Source organism: Cervus elaphus, chromosome 30, assembly GCF_910594005.1.
Source record: "Cervus elaphus chromosome 30, mCerEla1.1, whole genome shotgun sequence".
NCBI classification, from domain to species: domain Eukaryota; kingdom Metazoa; phylum Chordata; class Mammalia; order Artiodactyla; family Cervidae; genus Cervus; species Cervus elaphus.
In genome coordinates this window covers 19,845,183-19,860,424 of record NC_057844.1, presented here as the reverse complement: position 1 = coordinate 19,860,424, position 15,242 = coordinate 19,845,183, and the positions used below count along the sequence as shown (strand labels likewise).

General features: G+C 42.1%; 2 protein-coding genes across 7 annotated transcripts in view; one reads left to right on the top strand and one right to left on the bottom strand.

Moving 5' to 3' along the window:
* Positions 1 to 4,448, top strand: part of RCBTB1 (RCC1 and BTB domain containing protein 1) — a 51,824-nt gene extending 47,376 nt beyond the window's left edge. For 3 of the 4 annotated variants that reach the window (XM_043892135.1, XM_043892131.1, XM_043892132.1), the window contains exon 13: positions 2,153 to 4,448. In XM_043892135.1, the coding sequence (XP_043748070.1) occupies positions 2,153 to 2,293 (141 nt within the window). In that variant the 3' untranslated portion in view covers positions 2,294 to 4,448. The remainder of the gene's footprint in view (positions 1 to 2,152) is intronic. The other variant, XM_043892134.1, reaches the window with a different exon arrangement.
* Positions 4,449 to 12,340: 7,892 nt separating this feature from the next.
* Positions 12,341 to 15,242, bottom strand: part of LOC122686822 (PHD finger protein 11) — an 80,669-nt gene continuing 77,767 nt past the window's right edge. For all 3 annotated transcript variants that reach the window (XM_043892125.1, XM_043892122.1, XM_043892124.1), the window contains 2 exons: positions 15,023 to 15,094; positions 12,341 to 13,075 (listed from right to left, as the gene is read on the bottom strand). In XM_043892125.1, the coding sequence (XP_043748060.1) occupies positions 12,936 to 13,075; positions 15,023 to 15,094 (212 nt within the window). In that variant the 3' untranslated portion in view covers positions 12,341 to 12,935. The remainder of the gene's footprint in view (positions 13,076 to 15,022; positions 15,095 to 15,242) is intronic.

Genomic DNA, 15,242 nt, shown 5'->3' with positions numbered 1-15,242 from the left:
TGGTGGGCTACAGTTCATGGGGTTGCAAAGAGTTAGACATGACTGAGCAACTAACACTTTTCACTTTGTATACCTGTACTATATTAAAAAGTCCTTAAAAGTTTATACCCCAGGTAATCTATACAATTAATAAACTGAATAAACTCACTTTTTCATTATACTACAAAGATCTTTAATTCCAAATTAGCAGATACAGAAGTGGCAAGGTGTTTGGTTTTTTTTTTTTTTGCACTTTTATTTTGTATGGGGTTATAGCAGAAGTGGGTGGCATAGGATGAGATGGTTAGATAGCATCACCGACTCAGTGGATGTGAATTTGAGCAAACTCCAGGAGATATGAAGAACAGAATAGCTAGCGTGCTGCAGTCTATGGGGTTGCAGAGAGTTGGACACAACTTAGTGACTGAACAGCAACAACAGACAGCCGATTAACAAGCAATGTTGTGATAGTCTCAGGGGAACAGTGAAGGGACTCAGCCATCATACATATATATGTATCCATTCTCCCCCCAAACTCCCCTCCCATCCAGGCTGAGAAGTGGTATGGTTTTGCAGTGTCAGAATTTAATTTCGCCTTTGAATTTGAAATTACATAATTAAAATTTAAATACCTAAAGATCTGTATCTGATACATGACATGGTTTGAAGAACTTTTTATGCTGTGACTGGGTCCTTCTTCCTCAGTTATATGTAGATAAACTAGTTACATATTTTTGATAAATTAATATGTGACTTTCATCTTTCTATGGACTATAATTTAGTCCCTAGAGCTGTTTACTAACCATTGAGTTATAATACCAGGAGTAGTGCTTTTTCCTGAATAACAATGTGAGAGAGAATGTTTTATGTTGTAGGGCTTTCAGCTGTCCATTTAGCTCACCAGGAATCTCTTACTTTAAAACAAAACAAAACGAAACAAAGCCATGGATCCAGAGGCTGTGCTAACAATCTAAATGCATTTTCAATTATCTGGGAATAGAACTCTGGCAGCAGCTGGCTGAGAGACTTCAGATGTGGTTTCTGTCTTCCTGGTTATATGACTGGAGGGGGTGCTTCTTTCAGCAAGGGACAGAGAGACTCCTAGAACAAGGAAGCATTTGTTTGCAGGGGTCTGAAAGGGGCATTTCTGTGTGCGAAGCGGCCCTTCCCCCGCCGCCTGATATTCTCATTTGGTGGGAGCTGGGATGCATGAAGCCAAGACCCTACAGTTTAACTGTTGTCGGGATCCTGGTCTGGTAGAACTCTGAATATTGACCTTTAGCATTGCTGGCCAGGTTATAGAAACCGAGCTGTTAGACTTCACCTTTGTGTACATTCCAGGTTACCTAACTGATTTAATAAATGTTTGTTCCAACATTTGAAGGAACAGAGGTCACAGTAGCATTTTGCTGGGGATGAAAGCATGTCTTAGCACAGGCAAAAATAGGTTCTTAAACTCTTGGTTTGCCACTTGTGTATGAGACTTCGCCTGTGAATGTTGGTAGCTGGTGACTATTCTCCTCTGATTGACTATCTGAGAGATTAATGTGGTGGAAATTATACTGGATTACTCCTTGTGATTTAAAAATGAAGACATTTTTATATAGGAGAGCATGAAAGTGATTTTAAGGTCTTTGGAATGTTTATTTAAAATTTTTAAAAATTGTTTTCTAGAATTTTTATTTTTAATGTGTCACTTTAGGTTGACCATTTCTCTTCATCACTTTTCTGTTTCTTAAAGTCTTTTCTTCCCTTGAATCAAATGACCCACATCTTAATGCTTTTTTCTGATGCCTGAATGTAGTAAAACATATGATATGGACTTAAGTTGCTTTCAGCTTTTTGAAACCTTGTCTTTTGAGTGACTGGATTATGTGATAATTGTGAAGAAACTGCCCCCCACCCCCGACATCCCACAGCTCTGTGTGAGTGTTTTAAAGAGTTAGACCTGAGTAAGGGAACCATTGCTTTTACTGTGTGATGAAAAAATAGTTTGTATTTTTTCTGCCTTGTACCTGTGGTCACGTGTTTGCCTAGTTTGAGGTTTCTGGCCTCAGATCTCTTCTAGGGGAGGGTGAGAGCTTTGGGGTGAGGGATCTGGAGAGAAGTAATTCAATCAAAGTTAATTAAAAAAAGGCCTCTTCTTGTTTTTATTTTTGTTGTGTGTGTCCAGGATTTAGAAGAATTCTGCTTTAAGTTTTGCATCAATCATTTGACAGAAGTCACACAGACTGCAGCATTTTGGCAAATGGATGGCCCTCTGCTAAAGGAATTCATTGCTAAAGCCAGTAAATGTGGAGCCTTTAAGAACTGAAGCCCAAGACTGCTGGGTTTTGTGTGAGTGCTCTGGGGCTGGTGAAGGCGTGTCGTTTGCGCTCTATGGGGGATGTAATTCTGCAGGTAAAAAAAAAAAAAAACCCATCACATATCTTGCTCACATGGGGATACAGTTCTCTGTGTAAGGATATGTGAAGAGTGCACGGCTCTTCCTGAATCCATTTTAAGCTATTTGCAGATGTGTGTATTTTAAATGTGACCATAACATTCGGCTGGGACATTGTAAAGGGGTGAAAGTTTTGCTGGTTGGTTGATTTTTTGTTTTTGTTTGTTTTTGATTAGAGGAACTTCTAAAGTTGGAAAGCGGACATTTGTGGCAACTCTCCTGACTCAGTATCAGCAGCCCTTTTGATCCCAGGAGTTAGGATAGTGCACGAATTGTGAGAGGCCTAGAGGGCCCCCCACATCCCCCCAGAATGAAAGGTGCTGACTTTGGACTTGGCTGAAGAGCTGCGTTAGTTGCTAGGTCTATAGCTTCACTTTGAAGGGATAGTTAAGATTGTTTGAGGTTTTGTTTGTGTTTTTGCATCATTGATAACTTTTTTTAACTTCAAAATGATATTCAGTTTAATATAAACCTATTGAAATGATAATTATGCAAAGATGAATTTCTCGGTTAGTCAGGGTTTCTCTTAAGACTTAAGTACATTAAAGAGTAGTAATGTAGAACTATCTATGAAAAATTAATAATGGAAGAAACTTCACTTGGGTGAAGGTGAATTTTTTATAAATCAGAGTCTCCACTTCTATCTAACAGTGTTTTATTAAGGTTAAATTTGAGAACCCAAATTTCAATGCTCCCACCTTTTCCCCTATAAATGCTAATCATGTAAGAGGATAATAGTGATATGTTCAGCATTCTCTTGCTTCCTAAATCATGGTTGCTGAATCATCTGATTTGCTATGTCTGACTCAAATAAGTAGTTCTTAAACCCAAGTTTCTTACAGGACTTAACAGAGTTTGTTTTTATTGGTTTTTATCTGTGCCAAATACCATCATACATTTTGCTTATTTGAAATTTCACCAGCTTTCACATTTGACTTTCCTTTTGGTTGTGTTAGGTATAATATTTAGCACAACTTAACTTTGAAGAAGGATCTAAATTATAGGGTGGGTGGTCTGGTTATGAAATGGGGCTTTGGGAGTAAGAGTGTTCAATGTGTGTCTTTTAAGCTTGCTTCATGTGTGTCTGTTGAGCTTGCTTTGAGAACAAGGCTTTGTTCTTCTCTCTGGCCAGCAGACTCATTTCTCTCTGTGGAAGCTCCCTTGGTGAACTGTTTCCTGTTTGGAAGGTCTCCCATCTGAATTGAGACTAGATACATTTTCAGACTCAAAGGAACAAGAGGGTGGAGAGATGCTGCAGCTACTGTTTTTAGCAAAGTTTCTTTGTGTGTGTTGGCCGGGAAGGGCCCAAAGATGGAAATTCATTGATGGGGGCAATGAACACAAGCCCAGAAATCCCAGCCCCCTTTTCTTGACCGTGTTGCAAGCGATTGGAGCCCAGTGAGTTACTACATTAGGATTATTACTGCAGTATGATAGAATTTTCTTACTAGGTTGAGAAATGTACATTAATTTATTAGCTATGATGGGTAGTATTTGTAACAATCACTGTCATAGGCTTATGATCCGGGCAAAACAAGAACTTCAGTGTGTTTACTATTGCTCTTACTTGAAAAAAAAATACTTTAACAAAAGCACAAATTAATGTAGTATATCCATTTCCGTAGATAGTTCATTCATTCAACAAATATTTGCTGAGTTCCTAATAGGTGAAGAACCACTTCTCAGATTACTGAGTTATTTGTATGAGTATGTATTCAGTGAAGAGAACAGGAAAAAGTCCTTCAGAAAGTACTTGTGTGTATGTGGTTTTTTTTTTTTTAAATATGCTCTCTTATTTTTCTACCTGGTTTTGTTAATCACAGCAGGAGACGAAAACTATTCTGAGTTGTTTTCTTCATCTGACATAATTATGAAAGCCGAAGTATTCGTATTTCTTAAAATAGCCCTAAAATGTACTCTTGAACTTCTTACTGGAACAACATTTGATACTCTAGTTATACAAGTTGTATTTATGCAGTGTTTAGAATGACATGTTAATAAATAAAGCAATCTGTTAAAATGGGCATCTAGAGTTATCTTTTCCCTCTCAAAAATCAGTAACATGCAGCCTTAAAAAGGAAAGAAATCCTGACACATGTTACCACTTGGATGAACTTTGAGGGTGTTACGCTCAGTGAAATAAGCCAGTCACAAAATGACAAGCCCTGTATGATCCCACTTACATGAGATCCCTCGAGCAGTCAAGGTAGATGGTTGTTGCCAGGGGCTGGGGGAAAGGGTCCAAGGGGTTTTTATGTAATAGGTTCAGAGTTTCCGTTTTGTAAGATAAAAAATGTCCTGTGCACAGATGGTACCCAACAATGTGAATGGACTTAATGCTACTGAACTTAACCATGGTTAATATGGTAATGTGTATTTTGCAATAAAAAAAAAAAAAAGCAGTACTCTGATTCTTGGATATTAGGCTAAAAGGTACCACCATGAACATTTCCCTGGTGGCTCAAAGGGTAAAGTGTCTGCCTGCAGTGCAGGAGACCCAGGTTCTATCCCTGGGTCAGAAGATCCCTTGGAGAAGGAAATGGCAACCCACTCCAGTATTCTTGTCTGGAAAATCCCCGTGGACAGAGGAACCTGGTCGGGCTACAGTCCATGGGGTCGCAAAGAGTCGGACACAACTGAGCGACTTTCACATTCACTTCACCATGAGCTTGCTGTTTCTCAGCTATCCCCCAACCCCAGAAAATAGACTCTAGTTTTATTCCTGCTGAAAGACACTACAGTTGAGCCATCACAGCAGAAGAATATTAATATATCCGCATCCTTTGGAGGACTAATAAATGAGGGGTGAGACATAGTCCCTCTCCTCAAGGAATGTAAAAATTGTTAAGAGAGAGGAGCGAGGTTTAGGAGTAAACACCGTAACATTTCTAAACAGCTTTTCGTAAGACATTGAGAAGAAACCCAATTGGGTTAGTATGAGAAGTAGTCATTCTGAAGGCCCTGTTTCTGCAGCGGGGGGGACACACAAAGTGTCCTTTTAGCTCATTTCCAAAACAGGTGAGTGGCCCAAGCAACGGCTTAGAGGTGGGAGCTAACACGCCTCCCATAACTTTACTGTGAGCAAGCTTGTTTGGTCAGAGTGGAGAAAATAACCCAGGGCTCCTCAGGCAGCAGTGTTGGCAAGGGGAGGGCGTGTGGACACGTGTGGTGTGTGTGTGTGTGTGATGTGGATGAAAACAGTTATTTCCCACGATGCCAGGCACTGTGCCCTGTGCTTCACAAATATTTTGTTTTTGTTTTCTGGCTGTGCCGAGTCTTCGTTGCTGTTCGTGGGCTTTCTCTAGTTGCGGCGAGTGGGAGCTGTTATTCTTGGTTGCAGTTGCAAGGACTTCTCATCGCGATGGCGTCTCGTTACAGAGCATGGACTCCAGGCGTGCGGGCTCAGTAGTTGCAACACACTGGCTTAGTCCGGTGTGTGGAACCTTCCCTGGCCAGGGATCGAACCTGTGTCCCCTGAACTGGCAGGCAGGCAGATTCTTATCCGCTGTACTACCAGAGAAGGCCCCTGTGTTTTCTTTTTTAATGCCCACATTTTTGTACCATAAAGTAGGCAGAATTAGGCTCAGATTAAATAATTTTTTCAGCAGTAAGTGACTCTGCATAAGTACAAACCCAGGTTCTGTTTTCACTTGTCCAACATTTGCCACCTGATGGCTGCCTAATTCTTGTGGCTCTGTTGTGCTGAGTTACCACTGTGAATGACCAGTGAAATCTGAAAGGAAGGTGGAGGCCAGAGGATTTTTTAGAAATAAACGTCATGACTTGAGAACTGTTAACTCAGATAAACTTTGCTATAGGATGTAACATCAGGGAGGCAAGCTGAAGTTACAGCATCATCTAGACCGGGGGAAATCTTTCTTCAGCAGGTCTAAGATGGAGTCTTGGCTTTTTTATTGAGGTACAGTTGATTTATAATATTAGTTTTAGGTATACAACATATTGATTCAACATTCTTATAGCTTATACTCCATTTATAGTTATTATAAAATCTTGGCTATATTGTGGTGCAGTGTATCCTAATAGCTTATTAATTATAAATGTAATAGTTTGTAGCTCGTAATCTCCTAACCCTGTGTTGCCTCCAGCCCCTTCCCTCGCCCCACTGGTCACCTCTAGTTTGTTCTCTGTACTTGTGAGTCTGTTTCTTTTCTGTTATATTCACTAGTTTGTTTTAATTTTTAGGTTCCACATGTAAGTGAAAACATACAGTATCTGTCTTTTTCTCTTATTTCACGTAGCATAATACCCTCCAAGTCCATCCATGTTGTTGGAAAATGTCAGAATTTCATTCTTTTTGATGGCTGACTAGTTCACACACACACAGCCCCCCCCCCACACCCACATCTTCTTCATCCATTCATCTTTTGATGGACACTTAGGTTTCTTCCATACCGTGGCTATTGTAAATAATGCTGCTGTGAATATCAGGGGATTGAACCCAGGCCATGGCAGTGAAAGTGCCAAATCCTAACCACTGGATCACCAGGGAACTCCCCTATTTATGGTCTTTTTGAGGATAGCCATCCCCACAGGTGTGAGGTGATACCTCATGATACTTTTTGCATTTCCCTGAGGATTTAGCAGTGTTGAGCATCTTTCCATGTGCCTGTTGGCCATCTATCTCTATGTTCTTTGTAAGGAAATGTCCCTTTTGGTCTTCTATTTTTTAATCAAGTTGGGGTTTTTTTTTGATGTTGGATTATATGAGCCATTTACATGTTTTGGATATTAACCCTTTATCACTCATATCATTTGCAAATATTTTCTTCCATTCAGTAGGTTGTCTTTTTGTTCTGTAGATGGTTAATGTGTCATTTAAGATCAGTGTTTCCTTACAGATTTTCTGTCTGGATAATCTGTCCATTGATGTAATTGGGCTGTTAAAGTTCTCTACTATTAATGCGTTGCTGTCAATTTTTCCTTTTCTGTCTGTTAATATTTGCTTTATAAATTTAGGTGGTCCCATGTTGGATATCTATATATTTCAATTGTTATATCTTCTTTGATCCCTTGATTGTTATGTAATGTCCTTCTTTACCTCTTTAACAATCTTTGTTTTAAAATCTATTTTGTCTGGTGCAGTATTGTTTTCTTTTGATTTCCACTTGCATGGAATGCCTCTCCTTCTTTTAACTTTGTCTGCATGTGTCTTTAGATCTGAAGTGACTCTCTTGTAGGAAGCATGTTTTTGTATCCATTCAGCGAGTCTTTGTCTTTTGATGAGAGCATTTAATCCATTTACATTTGTAATTATTGATATGTCTGCAGTTATTGCCATTCATTAATTGTTTTGTAGTTCTGTTTGTAGACTGTTTTTATATTTCTTTTTGTTTTTTTTTCCTTTTGTTCTCTTTCCCTTGTGATTTGATGACTATTTTTAGTTTATGTTTGCATTCCTTTCTCTGTTACAGCTTTTTTGGTTTTTGGTTACCATGAGGTTTTTGTATAGCAGTCTGTGTATATGTATATGTGATTATTTTAAATTGTTGATCTCTTAATTTCAAATGCATTTTAATAGCACTACAATCATATGCTCCTTCCCTCATGATGACTGTTTGTGACATATATTTTAAATCTGTTTGTCTTGTCTATCCCTTAACTTCTTTTTGTAGGCATAAATGATTTTACTCTTACTTCTGTCTTTTCTGGAGAAGGGAATGGCAACCCACTCCAGTATTCTTGCCTGGAGAATCCCAAGGACAGAGGAGCTTGGCGGGCTACAGTCCATGTGATTACAAAGAGTCAGACAGGACTGAGCAACTAAGCACTAACGCTTTCACTTTTTGTCTTTTATCCTTCCTACTAACTTTGTTCATGAATGATTTACTGTCTTTGCTGTATGTTTGCCTTTACCAGTGAGTTTTTTCCTTTTATAATTTTCATGTTTCTAGTTGTGTGGCCTTTTCTTTTCCAGTGAAGTTTCCTCTAACATTTGTCGTAAAGTTGGTTTGGTGGCACTGAACATTTTTAGCTTTTGCTAGTCTGTGAAACTTTTGATTTTCATCAGATCTGAATGAGAGCCATGTCTGGTGGAGTCGTCTTGGTTGTAGCTTTTCCCCTCTCATCACTTTAAATACTGTCATGCTCCTCCCTTCTGGTCTGCGGAGTTTCTGCTGAAAAGTCAGCTGATATCCTTATGGGAGTTTCCTTCTAAGTAACTTGTTGCTTTTTAATATTCTCTCTTTATTTTGTTTTTGCCATTGTAATTACAATATGTCTTGGTGTGGTCCTCTTTGGGTTGATCCTGTTTGGGACTCTGCTTCCTGGACTTGGGTGACTGTTTTCTTTCCCAGGTTAGGTAAGTCTTTAGCTTCTGTGTCTTCAGATGTATCCTCAGGCCCTCCCTCTCTCCTCCTTCTGGATTCTCTATAATATGAATGTTGGCGTGATTTTTACTGTCTCAGTGATCTCTTCAACTGCCCTCTTTCTCTTCTTCTTTTCTGTTCCGCATCAGTGATCCCCACCACTCCATCTTCCAGCTCATGGACCTGTCCATCTGTATCATTTTAGTCTGCCCTTGATTGCTTCTAGTGTGTTTTTCATTTCAGTTATTGTATTCTTCACCTGTTTGGTGGTTCTTTGTTTTCTAACTCTTTTTTTAGAACTTCTAATTTCTCACTCTGTTCATTCATTCTTATTCTCAGTTGTTTAGTCATCTTAATGACTTCCCTGGTGGCTCAGACGGTAGAGCGTCTGCCTCCAGTGTGGGAGATTCAGGTTCCATCCCTGGGTCGGGAAGATCCTCTGGAGAAGGAAATGGCAACCCACTCCAGTACTCTCACCTGGAAAACTCCCATGGACGGAGGAGCACGGTAGGCTACAGTCTATGGGGTTGCAAAGAGGCAGACACGACTGAGCAACTTCAAGTGTAAGTCATCCTTATGATCATGACTTGGAACTCTGCCTCTGCTTAGCTCTAGGATTGTATCTTTCATCTGGGATGAAGTGTTTCTCTGTCACCTCATTTTATTTAACTTACTGTGTTTATTTCTGTGTGTTGGGGAGGTTGGTAATGTTTCCTGACTTTGGAGAAGTGGCCTTTAGTAGGAGGTGTCTTCTGTGTCCCAGCAGTACACCCCTCCCTCTTCACCAGAGCTGTATGCTCTAGGGGTGCCCGTCTCTGTGGACTGTGTGGATCTTTCTGCTGTGGCAGGCTGACCGCTGTGGGCAGTTTGGAAGGTGTGGCTGGCCTCTTGGTCTGATGGGTTGCCAGGCCCTGCTTTGTACAGAGGCAGCTGACCACTGGTTGGCAGGTGGATCACTAGGCTGTGAAATCCTGCGAGGCTTGCCCAGGGGCTGGTGCTGGCTCATTGGAACCAGGAATTGGGTCCAGGAGATTCTGGAGCTGGTTCCTGCCCCCTGGTGGCTGAAGCCAGGTCCTGGGGTCTCGCTTCAGGGCCCTGGGGTCCCAGAACTGGTGTCATACCCCTGGTGGGTATGGTCAATTTCTCATACAGCTGGCTACAGGGTCTGGGGTATTTTTTTTTTTTTTTAAGCTGTGCTGGATCTTAGTTGCGGCATGAAGGATCTTAGTTGTGGCATGAGAACTCTTAATTGCACCATGCAGACTCTACTTCTCTGACCAGGGATTGAATCCAGGCCCCCTGTATTGGGAGTGCGGAGTCTTAGCCACTGGACCACCTTGGAAGTCCTGGGTCAAGGGTGTCTTGAAATTGGGTTTATCTCCTGGTGGGCTGGGCTTGGGCCCAGCTGGTCCTGGGACTGGTACTGGCCTGCCTGGGGGCGGGCTGTGGTTGTCCTGAGGCGGGTGAGGCTGGTCCCCAGGCTGGAGCAGGCTCACTGGTGAGTGGACTGGGGCTCCAGAGAGTCTGGGGCTGATGTCTGCCCACTGGTGGACAGAGCCGGGTCCCAGGACAGTCAGGTCTACTGTCTCTGCACTGGGGCCTGGCCCTCTGGCGGGCAGGGCTGTGTCCAGGGGTGGCTCTGGGCTCGGGGGTCTTAAGGCGGCAGGTCTGCTGGTGTGTGGGGCTCTGTCCCCACCCCAGTTGTTCTGCCTGAGGTATACCAGCTGCTGCTGCTGTTTAGTCACTAAGTTGTGTCCAACTCTTGCAACTCCATGGACTTGTAGCCTGCCAGGCTCTTCTGTCCATGGAATTCTCCAGGCAAGAATACTGGTGTGGGTTGCCATGCCCTCCTCCAGGGGATCCTCTCAACCCAGGGATTGAACCCACATCTCCTGCATTGGCAGGTGGATTCTTCACCACTACGACACCTGGGAAGCCCAAGGTCTCCCAGTACTGGTACTTATAGGCTAATGAGCAGGGACACAGTTCATCCTGAGGCTAAAGCTAGAGGGAGGATTCCAGAATAGTGTTTGCCACTGGTCTACCACCGGTGTCCACGTGGTAGAGTGAGCTCCCAGAAACGGGCGGTCTCTATGTTCCCAGGTGAGCTCCAGGTGCCTCCCAGCTCTCGGGGAGCCGCTCCATGATCAGCAGGTAGGTCTGTCCCAGGCTCTTTTCAAATTAATGCTTGTGCCCTGGAGCATGCGTTTCTGTGTGCACCCTTTAAGAGTGAAGTCTCTATTTCCTCCTGCCCTCTGGGACTCCCAAAGGTAAGCCCCACTGACCTTCAAAGCCAAATGTTCTGGAGGCCATTCTTCCTGGCACAAGACCCTTTGGTTTGGGGACGCTGATGTGAGGCTCAGACCCATTGTTCCTTGGGGAGAACCTCTCTGCAGTTTTAATTCTATCTGTGGGTCACTCACCCCCAAGTATGGGTCTTGACTATATTGTGCTTTTGCACCACAACACGTCTGGTTATGCTTCTTTCTTTTTATCTTTAGTTGTAGAAAAGACTGTGAGGTACCTTTGGTCTCTTTGATCCCCAGTAGGGTTGTGTGTGTGTGTGTTCCCTCCGTCGGTCTCTTTGATCCCCAGTAGGGTTGTGTGTGTGTGTGTGTGTGCGTGCATGTGTTCAGTCTCTTTGATCCACAGTAGAGTTGTGTGTGTGTGTGTGTGCGTGCATGTGTTCAGTCTCTTTGATCCACAGTAGAGTTGTGTGTGTGTGTGTGTGTGTGCGTGCATGTGTTCAGTCTCTTTGATCCACAGTAGGGTTGTGTGTGTGTGTGTGTGTTCATGTGTTCAGTCTCTTTGATCCACAATAGGGTTGTGTGTGTGTGTGTGTGTGTGTGTGTGTGTTCATGTGTTCTGTCCCTTTGATCCATAGTACTTCTGTGTGTGTTGTGTGCATGGGCACACATGCTCAGTCATGTCCCATTCTTTGTGACCCCATGGACTGTACCCTCCAGGATCCCTCTGTCCATGGAATTTCCCAGGCAAGAATAGTGGAGTAGATTGCCATTTCCTTCTCCAGGGGTTCTTCCCAATCCAGGGATCGAACCCACATCTCTTGTTTCTCCAGCACTGGCAGGCAGATTCTTTACCACTGTACCACCTGGGAAGCAAGTTGTAACTTTGGTATGCCTGTGAGATGAGGTGATTTTTTTGGCTTCTGTAGTTTGTCCTCAGATGATTCTGATGTGTAGCCAAATTTGAAAACCAGAGATTTTGCCCCCAGTTATTAGTGACTTGGGCTGGGGTTGCCATTACAGCAGGGATGGACATGTTCTTCATTTACACCATATTCTTCAACAGATAATTTTTGAGTGTATTATGTGCCAGATACTGTGTTGGGGACTCAGATCAAACTCATGCTGAAATGTAGCACTACTGTGGATCAGATAGTGTGGTAAAAAGGTAGAAACATGAAAGTGAAGTTTTCAGAGGTCAGACATGAATAGGACCTAACATCTGAACTGTATATTGCTAGGTTGAGAAAAACCTCCAAAGGGGCCAGTTTTAAATGTTTATTTTGACGATACTGTACCCATGTGGTGACTGGATGAATAGAAATTTCAAAAGCAGAGAGGTTTGGTAATGTATAATACTAAAATTTATTATATCAAAGAGGCATTATGGGCTGGAACTAGTCTCAAAAGATAAAAACAGTTTATGCATTTAACGTTTACTGAGCATGCTAGCTGCTAGAAACGTGACAGGGAGAAAAACACAGGAGAGGGAGTTTCTGCCCACAGGCTGCTTATACTCCAGTGGTTTGATGTGCAACACAGTGGCTCACGCCGTGAGGAGGAAGGACGATCTCGGTGAAGACCACACAGCAGAATGTGCAAAGGCCCTGGGGCGGGAGCACCTGGCGTCCACTTAGCTCACTGGAGTGGGGGAGGGGAAGAGGCCACTAAAGGATTTTTAAGAGCCATGGGAAGCATGGTCTAATTTACTCAAGTAGACTCTGAGGAATACTTTACTAGTGGGAGAGAGGTAGAAGTGAGATGACGGGAGGGGAGGCAGTAACCAGGCATCAGATGCCCATCAGCAAGAACAGGTGAGAGTGGGCAAGGAGCAGAGCACCCCAGGGGCCTGGTGCTGAAGGTGTGTGGCTTTCGCAGGCCGGTCTCCAGCTTTCACGCTGCTTGCGACTGCTCGATTCCTGGCTCAGGAAATGGTCCTTCTTAGGAAGACAGAGAGGAATCTGAAGTGGAACTTGACTGAAGCCCAGAGCACAAGCTTTGTTTTAAGTCCTGAAGTAGCTCAATCTCTTCCTTCAGCTGCCGTCGCCTCTCTTCAGATTCATGAATTTGATTCTCTACTGCTGTTAGAAGGAAGTTATTTCAGGTTATTCAGTAGTTCTGTACATAATGTACTATTTCTAGCTTCTTTAGAAAGTGCTTAGGACACAGCACTGTGCCCCAAATGAAAAGGATCCAGGGTCTTGTGAGCTTTCATGCCTTTGCTTCCTCTTCTAGTTCAGGATCGAATTCTAGTATGTATCACACTTAAGGTGGGTCCATAAATCTTTAAAATTTTGTATACAGTTAGAAAAGGTAGCTTCTGTGTATCTTTGAGGACTTGAAAGCAGCGACTGTATAACCTTCATGCTGCACATTATCCATTTATTGGGAGAGGATGTGGTTAGGCTACCAAGGGTAAGGCAAATCTTTCAGACAAACGCATCCTAGTTTTAATGTTACATAAAAGCTTCTGGCTTTATTTAGAAATAAGAGTGCTTTTATTGTGGCAACTTAGAAGCTACTTTAGTTAGGCTTTATGAATTTATAATATTACTCAACGGCAATGTCATTTTTAAAACACCTGAAAATGGAAGAATATTAAAATATATACATACATAATCTTTTCTTAGAGTATCTGTATATCTGTAGTTAACTTTCTGGAACATTGGAAGGGCTGAATTAAGCACGAGTTATCACTTGGGAGTATCAGAAGTTAAATCTTCTACGTTGGTTCTCATGCAATTCCAAATAGTGTCTCCTTCTAACAGTGTCTCTTCCTGGTGCTCACACCCCACAAACAATATACTGTAATGTATTCCCAACTGACTCACCTAGGTACTGACATGTTCCAAACATGTCACTTTTATATGAAAGAAAAATACACACACATGAAAGTCAAAATACAAAATAAAGTGGGTGCTTTAAAAAAAAAAAGGTACTCCCATTAGAAGTATGCAGACACTCTCAAGAGACTGGTAAAAAACAAAGCAAAACACAAACTATTGTTGGTAAATTAAAAACAACATTTTCCTGCCGATTATAAAGGTAACACAAAATTCAAACAGAAATGTGTATTATGAAAACAAAAATGAGAAAGGCCTGTGCATACTGAGAGAAGAATATGAACTAATATTTTCTTTACAGGGAAAGTATTTTCTTAATACATTTGCCAGAAAGACAAATACATCTCCGGAAAAGAACAGAGTGTAGGCCACGGTTTGTTTTCAACTTCAGGGGGAGCCCTTTGCCCCAAACCCTGTGCCCTCCGCTCCTGCCTGGGATGTGCAGGGCACAGCCTGGCCAGCCGTGTGTGGCAGCCTTGGTGGAGAAGTCAGTAAGACCCATCAGTGTGGAAACTTAGCCTCTTTCAAAGGCATCTGAAACAGTGGTGAAAGGACCACTGCTCAATGTTTTATAGAAAAATTATGTCTCTGTTTCTAGCAGGTTTTCTTTTTCAAAAATTTCTTGGCAGTTCTTTTTTGATGATGAACTTTAGAATCAATGACAACTTTCCCTCTCCCCCATTAGACCTGAAGATTAATGTCGGCAGAATTGAAATTTATGCACATCACACCAAGTGAGAGGGAGACAGTGGCATCGTGATTTATCACAGCCTCACCCATTCCTGCTGATGTTCAAACATGGTGCCCAAATACTTCAATTTTGCAGTCAATTTTTTTGTTGTTTCTACTTTTTTAAATGAGTTTTTTTCTGATTAGAAAATTATTTGTCTGTATTAAATGTGGAAAATACAATGAGCACTAAGACAAAAGAAGCTGCTATAATCCAGCCACTTACAGATAACTGCTGTTTCCATCATGTGCAGTATTTCTGTGTGCACGTGTGTCTCTATGTATATCTGTGTTCGTTCTTCTGGGTGTGAGGGCTCATGTTTGTAATGGGCTTTTTAATTGAATGAAACTGAATTGAACATTCTTCTAAAATAGGACTTTCACCACCTGACTAGTGTTTATCATTTCAATATGGAAGTATTTATGGACTTTGCTGCTCAGTCATAACTCACATACCTGCTTGAAAGTTTACAAGCGTGTCTTCAAACAATCTACAGTCAAAAAGTGAAGTCCCGATTTCTTCATAGTCTAGAGGGAGAAAAACATTTTCGGTTTTATATAGGCAGAAACACCTCACAAAGTCTAACCCCTAATAAGGAGCCACACACAGCGGGCACCCCTGTAGCCTGCAGTAGCACCAGCCTCCCCAGGGAACTTGCTGGAAATGTAACTTCCT